The 18,334-nt window shown below is 48.7% G+C and overlaps 1 protein-coding gene across 1 annotated transcript in view; it reads right to left on the bottom strand.

Moving 5' to 3' along the window:
* Positions 1-18,334, bottom strand: part of ESR2 (estrogen receptor 2) — a 70,753-nt gene that overhangs the window by 10,919 nt on the left and 41,500 nt on the right. The window contains exon 8 of the mRNA XM_054026987.1: positions 7,060-7,240. Coding sequence (XP_053882962.1) covers positions 7,060-7,240 — 181 coding nt within the window. The remainder of the gene's footprint in view (positions 1-7,059; positions 7,241-18,334) is intronic.

Genomic DNA, 18,334 nt, shown 5'->3' with positions numbered 1-18,334 from the left:
TATAGCTACTCTATGAGTGGTTTCTGACAGCTCTCAAAGTGACTGTCGAACTATTTGGAAGACAGAAACAGCCTTATAGTGGTTGCAGTCATAGTGCCTTAGCAGTACCACTAGGCTACTTCTGGAGTGCTGCGCTCATGCCACAGTACATCAGGGGCCGCCAGCTCTACACCCTCTCAGTCTGACAGAGGGGCAGGAGGGCAGGTAATGGAATGGACATGAGCAACATCTCTACGAACAACAGTTACGAAAGGCAGGTAACCGTTTCTTATTCGAGTGCTTGCTCATATCAATTCCATTCTAGGTGACTCACAAGCAGTATCCATGGAGGTGGGCTCAGAGTTCACAGTCTTGCAGCACTGCTCTGCCAAGCCAGCATCGTCTTGAGCTTGCTTGGTCAGCGTGTAGTGCAACACGAACATGTGGACAGATGCCCAGGTGGCAACCTGACAGATTTCTTGGATCGGCACCTGCGCCAGGAAGGCTGCCGAAGATGCCTGTGCCCTAATTGAATGAGCCTTCACGATCACTGGCAGAGGCACCTTCGCCAGCTCATAACAGTAGCAGATGCAGGCCGTGATCCAAGATGAGATTCTCTGGGCAGACACTGGGCAATCCTTCATCCTGTCTGTGACTGCAACGAACAACTGTGTTGACTTACGGAATGGCTTTGTTCTCCCTATGTAGAAGGCCGGCATCTATCTGACATCCAGGGTATGCGCATGAGGCTTTGGACAAAGGACTAGTAAGTATATGTCTTGACCAATAAGAAACTGGGAGACAACCTTAGGCAGAAAAGCCAGGTGCGGATGCAGCTGGACCTTATCCTTATAAAAGACCGTATAAGGGAGCTCCAATGTGTATGCCCTGATCCTATGGGCTGAAGTTATAGCGACCAGGAAGGAGACCTTCCAGGAGAGAAGCAGGAGTGAGCGGAAGCCAAGGGTTTGAAGTGGGGACCCATGAGCCTTGACAGCACAAAATTCAGGTCCCGGACATGTGGGTAAAGGCGCTCCAGACCTTTCGGGAACCGTGCCATCATGGGAACCACCCTGAGCTCCTTGACATTGATATAAAGGGCTAGATCGTTTTGTAGCCAGTGGCCCTGGGTGTTGAGCCCGCCCAGGTGGGCTCCATCCCAGATCTGACGCGTCCGAGACGGAGTCACAAAGGGAACTCCTTCAGCACCGACTCGGGATCCAGCCACCAGTCCAGGGACGAGAGGATGTGGCTCGGCACCATGACCACACAGTCCAGATCGTGCCTGCTGGGGACATAGAATGAGGCCAGCCACACCAGCAGAGATCACAGAAAGTCGGGCATGGCTGACCACCTACATGTACGTAGCCCATCAGTCACAGGCATCGTCTTGGATGGCTCTTTACGTGGGAGATCAGGTCTGACATGGCCTGAAAACGTGCATCTGGAAGGAAGGTCTTGACCTGCGTGGAGTCAAGAACCGCTCCGATAAACTCTATATGTTGGACTGGCGTTAACATGGACTTTTCTGTGTTTATTAACAGGCCCAGGTCACTGCATGTGGACCACACCAGATCAAGGCTCCTCTGCACCTGCACCAGAGACCTGCCCTTGATGAGCCAGTCATCAAGATACGGGACAATCTGGACCCCTCAACGTTTCAGGTAAGCCGCTACCAGTGCCATGCATTTTGTGAACACCCTGAGGGCTGAAGACAGGCCAAAGGGTAGCTCTGTGAACTGGGTGTGGTGCCCTGACACTATGAAATGCAGGAATCGCCTGTGTCCTGGGAATACGGAGACATGAAAGTAAGCGTCTTTTAAGTCGAGAGTGGTGTAGCAGTTCCCTGGATCCAGGGAAGGGATAATGGAGGTCAGGGAGACCATGTGGAACTTCAACTTCTTGAGAGACTTGTTGAAGTCCAGGATGGACTTGAGGCCCCCTTTGGCCTTCGGGGTTTAGGAATAGAATTCTCTTCCTTCCATGTCCGAGGAACCTCCTCCACAGCCCCCAAGCCCAGGAGCTTCTCCTGAAGAAGGATGGGGAAGTGGGGTGGGGTGGGAGGGAGGGGTGGATAAGAATTGCAGGGTATAGCCCCAAGCTACTGGGTCCAGGACCCAGTGGTTTGACGTAACCTGCAACCAGGCCAAGCAGTAGGGAGAGAGGCAGTTGAGGAAAAGGCGGGTAAGATCCGGTTGGCTGACTGGGGCGCCACTCTCGGGCACCCCCCCAAAATGATTGCTTCTGGCCCCCTAGGTGTTTGGCAGGCCCAGGCTGGGTGGGTGAGTGGGAGGAAGAAGGGCATTGGCGACTAAAGCTAGCATCCTGTCTCCTAGTAGAGCCCTGACGGGGTTGCCAGGGTCTTGGCGGTGGTGGCAGTCGGAAGGGCTTTCTGGCTGATTGTGGAGTGTGCATGCCCAACAAGTGAAGGGTAATTCTGGTGTCTTTCAACCCATGCAGCCTGGCGTCCGTTTGATCAGAAAAGAGACCAACTCCATCAAAGGGAAGGTCCTGAATCGTGGTCTGCATCTCTTAAGAGAGGCTCATTGTTTGGAGCCAGGAGCTGCGTCGCATAACCACTGCTGATGTGACCACCCTGCAACTGAGTCCATTGTGTCCCATACCATCTGCAGGGAGCATCTGGCCGCCACAGTATCCTCCTCTACCAGGGTGTCAAACGTTTGGGCCAGACCCCGAAAGAGGGATTCCTGGAACTTTTTGAGACCGTCCCAGAGGATGAAATTGTACTGGCCAAACAGGGCCTGATGGTTTGCCCGGAATTGCAGGCTGGCGGTTGAATAAATTTTCCTCCCAAATAAATCGAGTTTCTTGGCCTCTGTTTTCGGAAGGCGAGGAGGTGTGAACCTGCTTGTCCTCAGCCGCAGACACAACCAGCAAGCCTGCGGCTGGGTGGGCATAAAGGTATTCAAAACCTTTGGCCAGAATGAAATACTTTTTCTCAGCCCGTTTCGAGGTGGGAGGGATGGAGGAAGGGGTCTGCCAAAGGGCCTTGGCTATCTTGAGAACCCTGTCATGCACAGGCAGGGCAACCCAGGTGGGTGTAGAGGCTGAGAGGACATTGAAGAGGGTGTCCTCCTGCTCTGCCATTTCCTGCACCTCAAGCTCTTGGCCATGTGCCGGAGAAGGGCTTGATGCTTCCTGAAGTCATGCAGCGGGCTAGCTCTCAAAGGTCCCACAACCACCTCATCCAGTGATGACGAGGAAGACTGGACTGCTGGGGGAGGTGCTGAAGTCTCGACCACCGTCGGAGAAGGAGGCTTAGGGGTGGGCACAGGTTCCTCCGCCCCAACCTCAGAACTGGCATCCGGTACCACCGACCGATGCTGTGACACAGCCACCGAGGAGTGCTGTGAAGGGGGCATCATCATGACCGGTACACCCCATGCGCTCCAATAAGGCCACTAGTCATGCTGCCACTGTGATGCCACAAATGAAGGAGCGGGATCCGGTGCCTAATCTCGCCGATGGGACCTGGGTGATGGGCTGAACTGGCCCTCCATACCGGAGGAACCACCTTCCTGCAACCAGGGAGGAGCCGTTGACACCTGCATTTGCTTACTGGTCATGGCTACTGGCGTTCATTGACTAGGTGTAACAGACTTCTGATGGTACTGGGGAGAGTGGTACCGGTGTCGGGGAGACCGGTACCAAGATGGGGAACGCTCCCACTGTGCCTGCACTCGATACCGACACCTGGAGGACAACCTCTTAATGGTATTGCAAGCACCTGGGTGGTACCGTAGAGTCCATACTTCTGACAGAGAGAGAATTGGTTTTAGCTGGTAACAAAGATCTAGCTTCAGGGTCTTACAGGTGCCAGAAGGACCTTCGTCAGACCGCGACCTCTCTTTTTTAAAGCAGAAAGAGGAAACTTGTCTTTCTTCTGTTTCACACGCAATTTAGGCTATGTCTACACTATGAGCTCGGGGTGTGATTCCCCTGCTCATGTACACATACTCGTGCTAGCTCAATAGCCATGTAGTCTCACGTGCATGGGTATTGGCAGTGAAGGCACAGCTAAGCCATGCAGAGTACAAACTCACCTGAAACCAGTGGGTATGTACTCAGCACAGCTCAGCCATGCTGCCACAGCTGCTAGCTGTGTTACCGTGGCTATACTGCTATTTATACTCATGCTAGCTCAATGAGAACTAGTGTGAGTACGTGTACACAAGCAGGGGAATCATACACCTAGCTCATAGTGTAGACATAAAGAAGAACAGGAGTACTTGTGGCACCTTAGAGACTAACAAATTTATTAGAGCATAAGCTTTCGTGGACTACAGCCCACTTCTTCGGATGCATATAGAATGGAACATATAATGAGCCTCAGATGGAGACCTGCTTCTATGCTTTTTGGAGAAAGAATGCTAAGACCTCCTTCTTTTGTGGTGGGAAGAGGGAATTATACCAACATCAGCAGAAAAATGCTTTAATGAAGAAGCAGGAGCCCTAGAAGCGAAGGCAGAGAAAGTAGCTCCAGGGCACTTTTTATGGAGGACTGCTCGGAGCCCAAAGGATCCTGCCTTCCTGGTCTAAGACAGCCCTCACAAAAGATAGAGGTAGTACCTTACATAGAAGGAAGAGCTTTTACTTGAGCATCTCTCACTTTCATTGTTCATTTAAAAAAACTAATGACAAAGCACATTTCTCTGTGATATGTCCCTGACCCTCACTGAAAGAATAAACATTTTGAGCACCCGTTATTAAGGAGGAACAGCTGCCTCACATGATGAACAATACTTAAAACCAGGATATTACTGATCAACCATAGCGCTGAAGAAAAATGTAAAAGAATTCACCTAACTTATACTACCTAGCTAACCCTAAGCTACGGTAAGAGAACTAGGTACAAATACTAGTGGAGAAGTGTAAGTGCAAGAGCCAGGGACACTGTTCTTTCAGTCCCATCTTGCAGCCACAAACATTAAAAAAGAACTGACAGTCAGCTGGTTTCCCTTCCCTTGGGCATGTGGTATGCAGGTGTGGCCCAATGGATGCTGCTGGTCAAAAGATTCTGATGTTGAATACAGAGGGCACACGTGCATCAGAAGTAGCATACATACAGGAAAGCACTCAAAGAAGAATTTTGTATTCCACATAAAGTCCTGACTGAAGGTTGAGCGGATCAGGGATATATATATATATATTTATATAGTCGTGTTCCATGGGATGGGCATCTGTTGTCTTATAGGAAGTACGAACACGTGCCCACACTTTCAAAACCACTCAGCAAAAGAATATTTGATTTTGAAAAAAGAACTAGTAGAGGAAATCAGACTTTAGGCCCGTGACTGACATGAATGCCAAAGGCACAGTTGACCTGTTGATCCACCAAACAGCACTGGAAATTTCAGAATGATTTTGAAGGAGACACATTACTGCTCTTTTAGAGAGAGGGGAAAAAAATAAAAGTGAAAGAAGTGAAGTGCTAAAAAGAAATGAAAAGGATGTACTATTTGGGGGATATATGTAGAGGATTTATTTAAAATAATGAAGTATAGATGTAAGCAGGGTCTGAATGAATGCATCCCTGACAGCTAGCTGGGAGGGAGAGAGACTTTGGGTGTGTTTATGTAAATACAGTTTGCTTCTGCTCTGCTTACATTGACACCACTGTATCTGTTGAATAAGTGATCAACTTTGGCTGGTGTTGGGTACAAATCACCTTAGTACTGAATGCAGGGGTAGTGAAATATGGTTACCAATGTTGAAATTATTGTAGGAATACAGGAAAGCAGAACTGTGCTTAACCTGTCCCAAATGAGGGGACCTCAGTTGAAAGAACTTCGTTAAGCCAGGGACTCGAATGTCAGAGCCCTGTGAAAGTAAGAGGGGTGGGGACAGGTATCCCAGCCAGAAGGCTGTGCACTCTCATCAAGGGTCCTCCCTAGTCTGGTTTAACCTGTTCCTCCCCGCTGTTCAAAGAATAGAGCTAAATAGGCTTCATAGGAGCCTCTTTGTTATGTTAAATGCCCAATCAGAGCTGAAATCAATTGTGGTAGGACTGTGTTTCTGCCCTGCCTGCTAAGAGCTAAAAATTACTAAGGGACTGATGTGCAGAGGTCACAGCAGAGAGGCAGGTAGCAGCAGAAGACAACTGACTGCAGGTGAATGAGTGGCTGGTGTGGCGGAGAGGCGTGGCAAGAGCAGTAAGCAGGCAACAGTGGAGAGGCATGGTGAGAGTGGTGAACAGGCAGCCAGCAGGGCAGCAGCAGAGAGGCGTGATAAGCAGCCAGCAGTGCAGCTGATGGAAAGGTGTGGTGAGAACGGAGAGCAGGCAGCCGGCAGAAGCAGTGAGCAGGCGGCCAGCAGGAGCGGTCGGTGAACAGCCAGCAGGATGGCTGGCAGAGAGGGGCAGTGAGACACTGCCCGAGCAGCGGAGCAAATAAGGTACCTCTTTACCCCACCCAGGGGAGGAGGTGAACTCTGCAGATGTACCTCTGAACTCTAGGTCTGCATTGACCAAGGACAGCAACTGTGAGTGGGGTGCAAAGATGGGTTAGGCACATGAAAGGGATGTTTGGGTTGCTGGACTTAAGAACCTGAGGGGAAAAGGACACTGTCCAACCTACTTGGGGGTGGGTCTTTTACTCATGGTTTATGTTTATGAACCCTGTTTGTGGTGTTTTCCCAAATTAAAGCAGAGTTACTTCCCTCCTTCTATTAAAAGTTTCTTTTCTACATTTAGACTCTGTGCTTGCGAGTGGGGAAGTATTGCCTCTCAGAGGCACCCAGGGGTGGTGTGTAAGTTTCCCAGGTTCCTGGGTGGGGGCTCGAGCCAGTTCTGTGCTGTATCGATGGAAAGGAACCCCTAGATATTGAACCCGGCCCTGGTTTCTGCTGGCTCCATCTGGCAGAAGGGTTACATAAGATGTGCACTTTAAGGTGGATGCAATGTGCTGCATGTCAAAGTGATTTGAGTATATTATTTAGTTAATCTTGTCAATTTAGAATAATTACAATGAATACCCTAAAACGATGATACCGGATTTTTCTAGGGGGATTTAACAACAAATATTAAAACCTCAAAGAGTTACATAATTCTGTAAAATATACCTTGCATGCCTGACATGAGAAAGTAACATTAACAAGTTAGCCAAACGAGTTGTCTGTTGCTGAGATGGAATTCCACTTTTTGCAATAACCCACACCAAAGCATCAGTTACTGCATTAAGCAAGTGATGTAGCTTCCTGTTGCTTTCAGATTCTCCTGCAGCAGCTGACAATGGAAACATATCTAAACAAAGAGAAGACAGAATAGCATTACAACTCACCAGAAAAAAACATGAGCATGGATTGCCTTTGGATGTAATTTTTCAATAGAATCAAATAAAATAAATTCCAAGTCCTATTAAAATTATATGTATGATGCTTCACGTTAGATCTCGATCTCTGATAGAAACTTTTTTACTCATCAATTCTGTCGTGCCATTTGCATACTTAAGTATCCCCCAATCTTATAACTACATTAACAATTGGCTTATAATATCTACTAAAGATACAGGGCCAGATTCTTGGGTCTGGCTGAGCTTCACTTACCTTTGCATTCTCCAAGTTTGGATGTCCCCAGGGGTTACTCCAGCCCTTTGTTTAAGTACGAGCAGTTTCAAAGCTTCTCTAACTGCTCCCTCCCCTCTCTGAAACAGCTCCTACATAGGAATGGGGCTAGGAGCAAAATGGTACATAACTCACTCAAACACTTCACTGGATCAGGGCTTTATTGCTTATCAAGTGAGTGAGGAAGGCACTGTGCGTGATGTACAGCCAACTCCTTGGCTCTACCTGCTCAAACCTCCTTACAAGTCAGAAATTTGTCATAATACTAGCATAAACTGTGAAATGTTAAAAGAAGCATTAAAGATAGAAACAAAACAAATTAATTAAGGAAGACTGTGGGAGGAGCAGGCAAGGAAGTAGTTGAAACTAGCATTATTGATGGAGCAGAGGAGACCAATATGACAAAACAGAGCTGGATAATTAGGGAGGTGCAGAGTTGTGAAGGGCCTTGAAGGTTATGACATGAATTTAATATGGTGGAAGAGCAATGGAGGGATTCACAAAGGAAGATGGTCTTAACGGATGCTGTGATAAATGGCGGGGGAGCTCCCTTTTATGGACACCCAGCCAGTCAGTAGCTATAGAAGCCTCCTTAGCAGCTGTACCCTAATTGCCTTAACTGTAAAGGGTTAAAAGAAGCTTAACCTGAGTTGGCACCTGACCAGGGAACCAACAGGGAAGCTGTACCCTTTTAAATTGGAAAAAACTGCTGGGTGTGGGGTTTTTTTCTTTGTCTCTTGGGCTGGAGAGAGGGGAAGGCAGCAACAGCTGTAAGCCAGGTATGGGAAATCATTAGCATCATATGTAGAAACTCCTCATTTGGAACCCCAGATATGTAAGTAGCACAGGAAAAGTTAAGACACATGCGATTAGGAATCTTTTTGGTTGTTTTGGTTTGTGGATTCCTCGGTGCTAATCCCAGGTGCTTTTGTTTTGCTTGTAAACTTTAAGCTAAACCCCAAGAAAGTTATTTTTGGTGTTTAATTCCTAAAGCCTGCGTTTTCAGGTGTGTTTCTTTCTTTTTTAATAAAATTTACCTTTTTTTTAAGAATCCTTTGATTCCAAAGTCCTTAGACAAGGGGTTGGTCTGTGCTCACATTGCTAAGGCAACTGGTTGGTATTTTATTCTCAAGCCTCCCCAGGAAAGGGGGTGAAGAGGCTTGGGGGATAGGGATTCCAAGTGACCCTTCCCTGTGTCAGAGAATAACAGAGTTCTCACTTTTTGTTTGATTTGTGAAAATCACTTGGTGATGGCAGCAATATCTGTCCAAGACAGAAGACTGTGCCTTGGAAGAGTTTTAACCTAAGCTGGTAGAAGACAAGCTCCGGGGGTCTTTCATGCTGGTTCTCACATCTGTACCCCAGAGTTCAGACTTAGGAGGGTATACCCTGACATGGTGGGATCATTTTGAACCAGAAGCACAGACCTCAGGATTTTAAAAGGACACATTTTTCCTTTTGGCTGCTTGAAAGCCAGGGAGAATTTTTTTCTTTTCTTTTGCTGCCGGGGGGGGGGGGGGGGGGGGGGGAAGAACAGGCAGGCAAAGGGTTCAGCCTACACAGCCAGAGTCCAACAAGCAGTTTATTTTTTTTTTCTAGTTCTCGTGGCAACAAAGTAGCTAGGCTAGATTAGGACAAGAAACAGCCCAGTGCATGAAATTGCAGGCGGTCATCAAAACCCTAGAGCAACCAGTCTTCCCAAAGCAGCACACCTAGGAGAAGAGACCCAGATCAGGCCCAGACATCCAATCCCATGGCAGAACTGCTGGGAGAGGCTTTGGGACTGGAGATTTCCCCAGCAGGGATGGTCAACCCTCCCCAACCCAAGATCCAGGTGCCAAGATGGAGGAAGGCCCTTAACCTAGACTGAGCTCTAACTGCAGAAGACAGGATGTTCTTCCTAAAGATGAGGCGCTGAAAAACAGAGGTGGAGGAGAGAAGGGAGGAGAAGCGTTAGCAGTGGAGGAGAAGAGGGAGAAGATGCGCTTAGAAATGGAGCTGGAAAAGGCTACGCTGGATCAGATACCAGAAGGGCAACCTGAGACGACACCCCACCATCGGAGTCAACCCAAGGCCCCATCTCGCAAGGAGGAGCCCTCCACACAGCCAGGGAAAGCCCAGATGCCCTCTCGTCCTACTGCCCTACTCTCCAAACATTCTCCGCATCACAGCCAAAAGTCAGCTGGGCGATGCTTTAAATGTAATTAGCTGGGGCATGTGAAGGACATCTGCCCCAAGAGCACCAGCTGACTGCAACTCATCACCTTGGGATCCCACTGAGAGCCTTCAGGCCCAGATGCCTCACAAATACCCCCAGAGCTAAGGGAAACTGTGAGTGTGAGCCAGAGGAAGATTACTGCGTGGAGAGACACTGAAGCACAGGTGTCAGCTATGCACCAATCCCTAGTGGACCCCAAATTCATCAACCCAGAGGCCCAAGTGACGGTGCAACCCTTTAAGGCCAACTCTTAACTTGCCTACAGCCAAGTTGCCTGTCCAGTACGAGGGCTGGTCAGGAATATGGACTTTTGAGGTCTATGATGATTACCCAATTCCCATGCTGCTGGGAGAAGACTTAGCCAATCATGTGAGGCTAACCAAAAGGGTGGGGATGGTCACCTGCAGCCAAGCTAAACAGGCCTCCACACCTAACTCCATTCTTGAGCCTCCTATAAGGGCCCAGCCTGTGTCCCGAGATACCACAGGCTCAGGGACCCAGAACCAGACCCCAGACCAAAGTCTACGACAGTGGTTGTAGATCCAGTTCCTGAGACCCAGCCAAAACCAGCCCAAGGATTGGAACTGGCGGAGCAGTCAGCACTAGATCCCGTGCTTGCAACCCCACCAAAGTCAGGGGAGCCAGCAACAGAGCGCGCCACAGAGCCTGCGCCTGCAGCAGCAGCTAAACCTGAGCAAGAGGCTCAACTGGAGCCTGAAATAGAACCTATTGCACCAGCAAAGAGCAGTTCACAGTCAACGGAGACACCCCCATCACCTGCATCGCTTCCAGTGGGACCAAGCCCAAGTCCACAACACAGTGAGGAACTAATGTCTCCAGCATCAAGGGAGCAGTTCCAGGCAGAGCAGGAAGCAGATAAGAGCCTTAAGGGACATTGGACGGTGGCACGGAGTGACCCACTGCCTCTCAGCTCTCCTAATAGTTCCAGGTTTGCTGTTGGAGGAGGACTCTTATACAAGGAGACCCTTTCTGGTGGGCATAAGGAGGACTGGCATCCTCAGAGACAATTGGTAGTTCCAACTAAGTATAGGGAAAAGCTCTTGAGCTTAGCCCATGATCACCCTAGTGGCCATACCAGGGTGAACAGGACCAAAAACCACTTGGGGAAGTCATTCGACTGGGAGGGAATGGGCAAGGACATTTCTACCTATGTCCGGTCTTGTGAGGTGTGCCAGAGGGTGGGAAAGCCCCAAGACCAGGTCAAGGCCCCTCTCCAGCCACTCCCCATTATTGAGGTTCCAGTTCATTGTGTAGCTGTGGATATTCTGGGTCCTTTCCCTAAGGAGACACCCAGAGGAAAACTGTACATACTGACTTTCATGGATTTTGCCACCCGATGGCCAGAAGCAGTAGATCTAAGCAACACCAGGGCTAATAGCGTGAGCCAGGCATTGGCAGACATTTTTGCCAGGGAAGGTTGACCCTCCAACATCCTTACAAATTTGGGAACTAACTTCATGGCAGGGACCATGTAACATCTTTGGGAAGCTCATGGGGTGAACCAGTTGGTTGCCACCCCCTGCCACCATCAAATGGCCTAGTGGAAAGGTTTAATGGGACTTTAGGGGTCATCAGATGTAAATTCGTGAACGAGCACTCCAATGACTGGGACCTAGTGTTGCAGCAGTTGCTCTTTATTTACAGGGCTGTATCACATCCCAGTTTGGGGTTTTCACCCTTTGAACTCGTTTATGGCCACGAAGTTAAGGGGCCATTACAGTTGGTGAAGCAGCAATGGGAGGGGGTTACATCTTCCCCAGGAACTAACGTTTTGGACTTTGTAACTAGGGTGACCAGATGTCCCGATTTTATAGGGACAGTCCCGATTTTTGGGTCTTTTACTTATATAGGCTCCTATTACCCCCCCCCCCCCCCACCTCCGTCCCGATTTTTCACACTTGCTGTCTGGTCACCCTATTTGTAACCAACCTGCAAAACACCCTCAAAGACTCTCTAGCCCTTACCAGAGAGGAGGTTGCAGTAACCAAGATGAGAGATGAAGAGGGCTTGGAAGAGAGTTAGCTGCATGGATGAGAAAGAAAACATTGGCTTTTAGAAATATTATGGAGAAAGTAGTAACAAGTTTGGAGACAGCCTGGATATGTGGGGCACGAGAATGGCAGATTTGGTCACATGTGGAACTTAACAAAACAAAACAAAAACCAGCTGCAGTTTGCTGTAAGCAAAAGGCAAACCTTGATGGTGCATGCTGCTTTAAAAAAAATCCAATAATTATCTCAATGAAGCTCCATAAGAATAGTTTAAACCTGCAAATGTGAAGAATGTTCCTATTAGAAGTCCATTATCACAAAGGGTACGTCTATACTTACCTCCGGGTCCGGCGGTAAGCAATCGATCCCGGAAGTGCTCGCCGTCGACACCGGTACTCCTGCTCGGCGAGAGGAGTACGCGGAGTCGACGGGGGAGCCTGCCTGCCGTGTGTGGACCCGCGGTAAGTTCGAACTAAGATAGTTCGACTTCAGCTACGTGAATAACGTAGCTGAAGTTGCGTATCTTAGTTCGAAGTGGGGGGTTAGTGTGGACCAGCCCAGAGTGAAGCAATCAAGAAATTCACTGAAGAGGGACGGGAGGGGTGGTCAGCTGTAAACTGCAGGCTGTAGTCCGAAGAAACTGTATCTAGCACCCAGCGGTCCGAAGTGACACAGGACCAGGCCGACCAGAAAGGGCGGAAGCGGTTGAGGAAAGGGAGGGTTGGATCCAGTACATTGGCTGGGGTGTACCCTCAAAATGACTGCTTCTGGCCTCCCTGACTTCTGGGAGGGTCAGGTTGAGCAGCCGGATGGGAAGAGGACAGGTAGCGTCTCTTGGGCCCTTTGTCCTTGTCCTCTCTCCTGTAGAAGCCAGACCGGGGAGCCACCTCAGGACTTAGATTGCGTCGGAGGAGGAGGCGGAGGGCGGAACAGCTTCCTGGACTACTGAGGGGTGTGCAGGCCCAGGGAATGGAGGGTGGCTCAGGAGTCCTTGAGTCCATGGAGCCTAGAGTCAGCTAGCTCAGAAAAGAGCCCCAAACCCTCAAATGGCAGATCCTGTATTGTGGTCTGCATCTCCTGAGACAGCCCAGAAGCCTGCAACCAGGAGCCGAGTCCGTCACTTCCTAGGCCATTTGGAGGACTCTGCAGGCCACCACCATGCCTTCGTTCACCAACGTGGTGAACTCTTGGGCACGATCCTATGGGAAAGCCTCCGTGAACCATGAACTTATTAAGGGAGTCCCACAGGTTAAAGTTATAACGTCCCAGCAAGGCCTGGTGTTTAAAAACCCTAAATTGTAGGCTGGCTGTCGAATAAACTTTTCACTCGAATAAGTCAAGTCTCTTGGCCTCTTTATTTTTGAGCGTTCCAGTGGGGTGGCCCTGTCTGTCCCTTTCATTCACCGTGGACACGACTAGTGATGCCACAGGGGGATGCGTATACAGATACTCAAAGCCCTTTGCAGGGACATAGTATTTCTTTTCCGCTTTCTTGGATGTTGACGGAATAGATGAGGGGGTTTGCCACACAGACTTGGATATTTTGAGCATCCCTGTGTGGATGAGCAATGCGATTTTTGCCGGTGTGGTGGCAGAGATGATATTGAAGAGTTCCTTTATCTCTTCAGCAATCTCTTCAATTTGCAAGCCTAGATTCTCTGCCACCCATTTAAGGTGGGCCTGATGCTCTTTAAAATCGTCTGGGGGACTGCTGGTGTGGGAGGGTCCGGCCACCACCTCATCTGGGGACAATGACAACTGAGTGGCCCAAGGGATGGTGTCACCCCCTTCTTTGTTGGGGGAGTGCTCACTCAGCACCAAAGTACAGGGCATGGGTTCTGCCTCTGCCCTGGTGCTGCGCTCCAATTGCGGCACTGGTGGCACCTCAGCTGGCTTGTCTGATGCGGACAGGGAGGGCTCGGAGTACTGGATTGGCATCACCGGCACCCCACATGGATTCCAGCACTGCCACTGGGGGGCCACGGCCCCTGCTGAGTCAGCACCGCAGCCGGTGCCACCTAAGTCTCCTGCCTCAGAGAGGAGTCACCATACCTCGGCGACGGGCTGAAGTCATGGTCTGAACCTTTGAACTCAATGCCTGAGTCCTCCTACTGACCCTGATAGGTGAATGGTGCGGGGACGGGGAGTTGCGCCACCTTCTGGAGGAACGGTACCGCGGTGAGCATGACCAACGTTGAGACCCCGAGCGAGGCCTCCAGGATGGGGACCAACAACAAGACCACCTTCTGGGAGAGGGTGTTCGGTGTCTAAGCAACCTATCGCCAGACAGTAGTCAATACTGGCGGTACAGGGAGCGACACCACAAGTCCAGAGTCCACTGCCTAGTAGGAGTGGATCTCGTCAAGAGATCTTAGCCATCTGGCCGGCGAGCTAGGGTGTGGCACTGGGTCCCGAGGTCGCAGCGAGGGGACTTACATCTGCGATCCAGTAACCTGGAGTGTTCCGCCAGTCTATACTACAGCATCCCAGTGGCCTTCCCCTTCGGTGCCTCAAGCAGAGCTGTATCAGTCACCTGGTGTGGCACCTGCGGAGTCGGTCGGCCTTGCTTCTTGGCCGCTGAGACCGCTTCGGGCACTGCAGGCCCCATCACAGGTTGGGAACCCTTGCCACTACCCGGGGTGTGGGGATGTGTCCTTGGTGGAGTTGGTGGGTCTGACTTCCGCTGTAATCCCGTGACTCCTTGTAGCGGGCGCATGGCCTGACAGAGGTCCTTTACCTGATGCTCCTCTGTCCTTTGGTGCCAAGGGACTTCGTTTCTTCGGCTTCTTCTTCGGCACTGGCAAGAAGGAGCTGTGCTGGGCCGAATCCAGTGCTGTGCTGTGCACCGAGGCCAAAGTGCTGGGTGTAGATGCTGCAGCGGAAGGTTCTGATGCTGGATGAAGAGCAGCCTCCATCAATAATGTCCTCAAGTGGATACCCCGCTCTTTGAGTCCGCTGTCGAAAGTTTTTACAGATGTGGCACCTGTCCTTGCAATGACCTTCTCCCAGACACTTAAGGCAGCCATCATGCAGATCGCTGATCGGCATCGGCCTGCTGCATGACACACATGGCTTAAAGCCAGGGGAGCGGGGCATGGCCCCCTCGGAGCAAAGTCCCAACGGGGGACTCTCTTGACTAACACACGCTATCAACTAACTATGAAACTATGTAAAACCACAACTAACAAGTCAATGGATAAACCGCTACTGTTCTTGCAAAGCAAGACAAGGCGCTCCAACCAACCGTCATGGGCGGTAAGAAGGAACTGAGAGGGCGCAGGGCTGGCAGTGCCTGATATACCGCCACATGGGAGTGCCACTGCCGGCGCTACAGATACTGCTAAGGCAGAAATCTCCAACAACTGTGCACATTGGCGCGCGCTCACCTAAAATGGAATTGACATGAACAAGCACTCGAAGACGAAACCCTTGCAGATTTTGCATCGGTCTGCTTGGTGCACCTCCCCCAGACACTTGAGGCAAGAGTCGTGGGAGTCACCTGTTGCCATGGGCTTGTGGCAGGTTCCGCAAGATTTAAATCCTTGGGATCGAGGCATGACCCAAACCCCAAAGGGGAACAGGAAAGCTGGGGTGGGGGAGAGACCCCACTCCTACACAACTCAACTCAACTCACTAACTCACTTTAAAACACTATTCAAACTATTAAAACTATGTACACACAACTAGCTAATAGAACTAGGGGAGCACTTGCAAGAACAAGCAAGCAACCGCACTTCCAACGACCGTCACTGGCAGTAAGAAGGAACTGAGGAAGCGCCAGGTCGGCAGGGTCCTATATTCACCACTATGGAGATGCCACTCCAGGGGGCTTCACAGCTGACCCAACGGGTGCTGCTAGGTGAAAAACTTTACAATGACTGTGCACATGGTGCGTGCACACCTATTGGAATCGATATGAGCAAGCACTTGAAGAAAACCTACTTGTCAATGGGAGTGCTGTGAAACAACAAGCAATCCTTCATACTTAAATCCTAAAATTGCATATCAGACAGATAGTTTCCCATTTGTAATATTCCTAAAAAGTTCACTGTGGAGATAATCAAAATATTACAAGCCTTCTACTATTGGCACCTGATGCCATTTCCAAATACTAAAATGGACACGACTGAAAAGGAAGGCTGAAAGAATTGGGTTTGTTTAGTTTGGAAAAGAGAAGACTGAGAGGGGACATGATAGCAGTTTTCAGGTATCTAAAAGGGTGTCATAAGGAGGAGGGAGAGAACTTGTTCACCTTAGCCTCTAAGGATAGAACCAGAAACAATGGGTTTAAACTGCAGCAAGGGAGGTCTAGGTTGGACATTAGGAAAAAGTTCCTAACTGTCAGGGTGGTTAATCACTGGAACAAATTGCCTAGGGAGGTTGTGGAATCTCCATCTCTGGAGATATTTAAGAGTAGGATAGATAAATGTCTATCAGGGATGGTCTAGACAGTATTTGGTCCTGCCATGCGGGCAGGGGACTGGACTCGATGACCTCTCGAGGTCCCTTTCAGTCCTATAATCTATGAATCTATGAAAACACGACAGTGCTTGCAGAACAACTTAACCTGTTCAATGTTGTGTCCTGGGCTGCTGCAGTGGTAATAGTATGAAGACTGTGACAACTGAAAAATGTTTACTTAATTATGCTTCTTTTAATTTAATAATGCTGAATTATCCATGAAGAAGAAGAAACCACAATGTAGCTTCTACACAACTTGATTTGCCACATATTTTACTAGATAGCAGGTCTGCTGCAGATTATAGAACAGCTGCAGATAACTTGCCTTTGTCAGGAACTGGAGAAGACTGAGGAAAGAGCTTTCTGCAAACTACAATTCACACTGGAAAGTCAATAGATTGTTAGATCAATAGATAGAACACTAAGATCCCATTCTTACTCACAGAAAGGAAAAAAAGAACAGGGATTACAGAACTATATTAAAGGCACCATAGTAAAAAAAAATAAAACAATTTAGTAGTTGTTTAAGAGCTTATGGTGTTTTACATACCAGCAAATGGCAATAAGAAAATATATCAGATCCTTGTATAAGCCTAAGCCTAAGAACCCTTTTAGCTTTTGTCTTCAGTACTTCAGAGAGCAGACAGGTGACTTGCTGTGAAAATCTGGACAACAAATTATTATTAGGTTATCCCATGTACTGTTATCACACTGCTCACTCAAAAGCATAGACTCTTCAGCATATGAGAGACAGAGACATAAGGCTAGTCTACACTGGCAATATTAAAGCGCTGCCACGGCAGCGCTTTAACATGGCTTGTGTAGTCCCAGCAGAGCTGGTAGCTACGCCCCTCATGGAGGTGGGTTTTTTAGAGCACTGGCGTGGCTCCCAGCGCTGGCGCACGGTCTATACTGGCGCTTTACAGCGCTGAAACTTGCTGCGCTCAGGGCGGTGTTTTTTCACACCCGAGCAAGAAAGTTGCAGCGCTGTAAAGTGCCAGTGTAGACAAGCCCATAGACAAAGGGCCAGACCCTCAAATAAGGTCCAAAGAGTGTAGATGCTCTTGTAAAAGTAGAAGCTTTTGTAGCTCAGTGTCTGTGCTTGTTTTGCAAGTTTTAAATCTATAATATGGTCCTCTCTGATCACACTGGTCTACAATTTTTGAGAAGTCGTCTGCTTCAGAGATAAAATGTGCTATTTATTATGTATTTTGATGTGCTGAATTCAAATATGACAATTAAAACAACTGATTGGCTACTGTTTAAGATATTTAAGTTTTTACATTTTATGTCTATGTATATTGTGTAGATAGAGTTTTAATCATAAATTGTAAACCTAGGTCTTTTCATGTGTTTATGGTTGCTTTACATGATAAATATTTCACCTGTCCTGTTTATGTAACACTTTAAAAATCAGCAAAAGGGTTATATAAATAAAATTTATTATGACACAAAAGGCAAAAAACTATTACGTACATAGTTTAGTCCTATTTAGTGTCTACTCGGCGCTTCTTGGCTTGTCTCTTGTATTCATTAAATGGAGCATCTCTTGTCACTGTCCAGCAATAGCCTGCAAGCATTGATGGGCTCCATTTGCCCTGATAGCATTTCTGCATTGTTGCAATGTCCTGGTGAAATTGCTCGCCTACTTGTTGCTCACTGCTCCGCAGTTCGGTGGAAAAAAATCTAGATGAGAGTGCAAAAAATTTATCTTTAGTGACATGTTGCAACCAAGGCTTTTGTATGCCTTGAGGAGGTTTTCCACCAACAACCTGTAGTTGTCTGCCTTGTTGTTTCCAAGAAAATTTATTGCCACTAACTGGAAGGCTTTCCATACCGTCTTTTCCTTGCCACGCAGTGCATGGTCAAATGCATCATCTCAAAGAAGTTCACGAATCTGAGGACCCACAAAGACACCTTCCTTTATCTTAGCTTCACTTAACCTTGGAAATTTTCCACGGAGGTACTTGAAAGCTGCTTGTGTTTTGTTAATGGCCTTGACAAAGTTCTTCATCAGACCCAGCTTGATGTGTAAGGGTGGTAACAAAATCTTCCTTGATTCAACAAGTGGTGGATGCTGAAC

Source organism: Malaclemys terrapin, chromosome 4 (assembly GCF_027887155.1).
Source record: "Malaclemys terrapin pileata isolate rMalTer1 chromosome 4, rMalTer1.hap1, whole genome shotgun sequence".
Classification (NCBI taxonomy): domain Eukaryota; kingdom Metazoa; phylum Chordata; order Testudines; family Emydidae; genus Malaclemys; species Malaclemys terrapin.
Note: the sequence above shows the minus strand (reverse complement) of the source record. Positions and strands in the feature narration are given on the sequence as shown.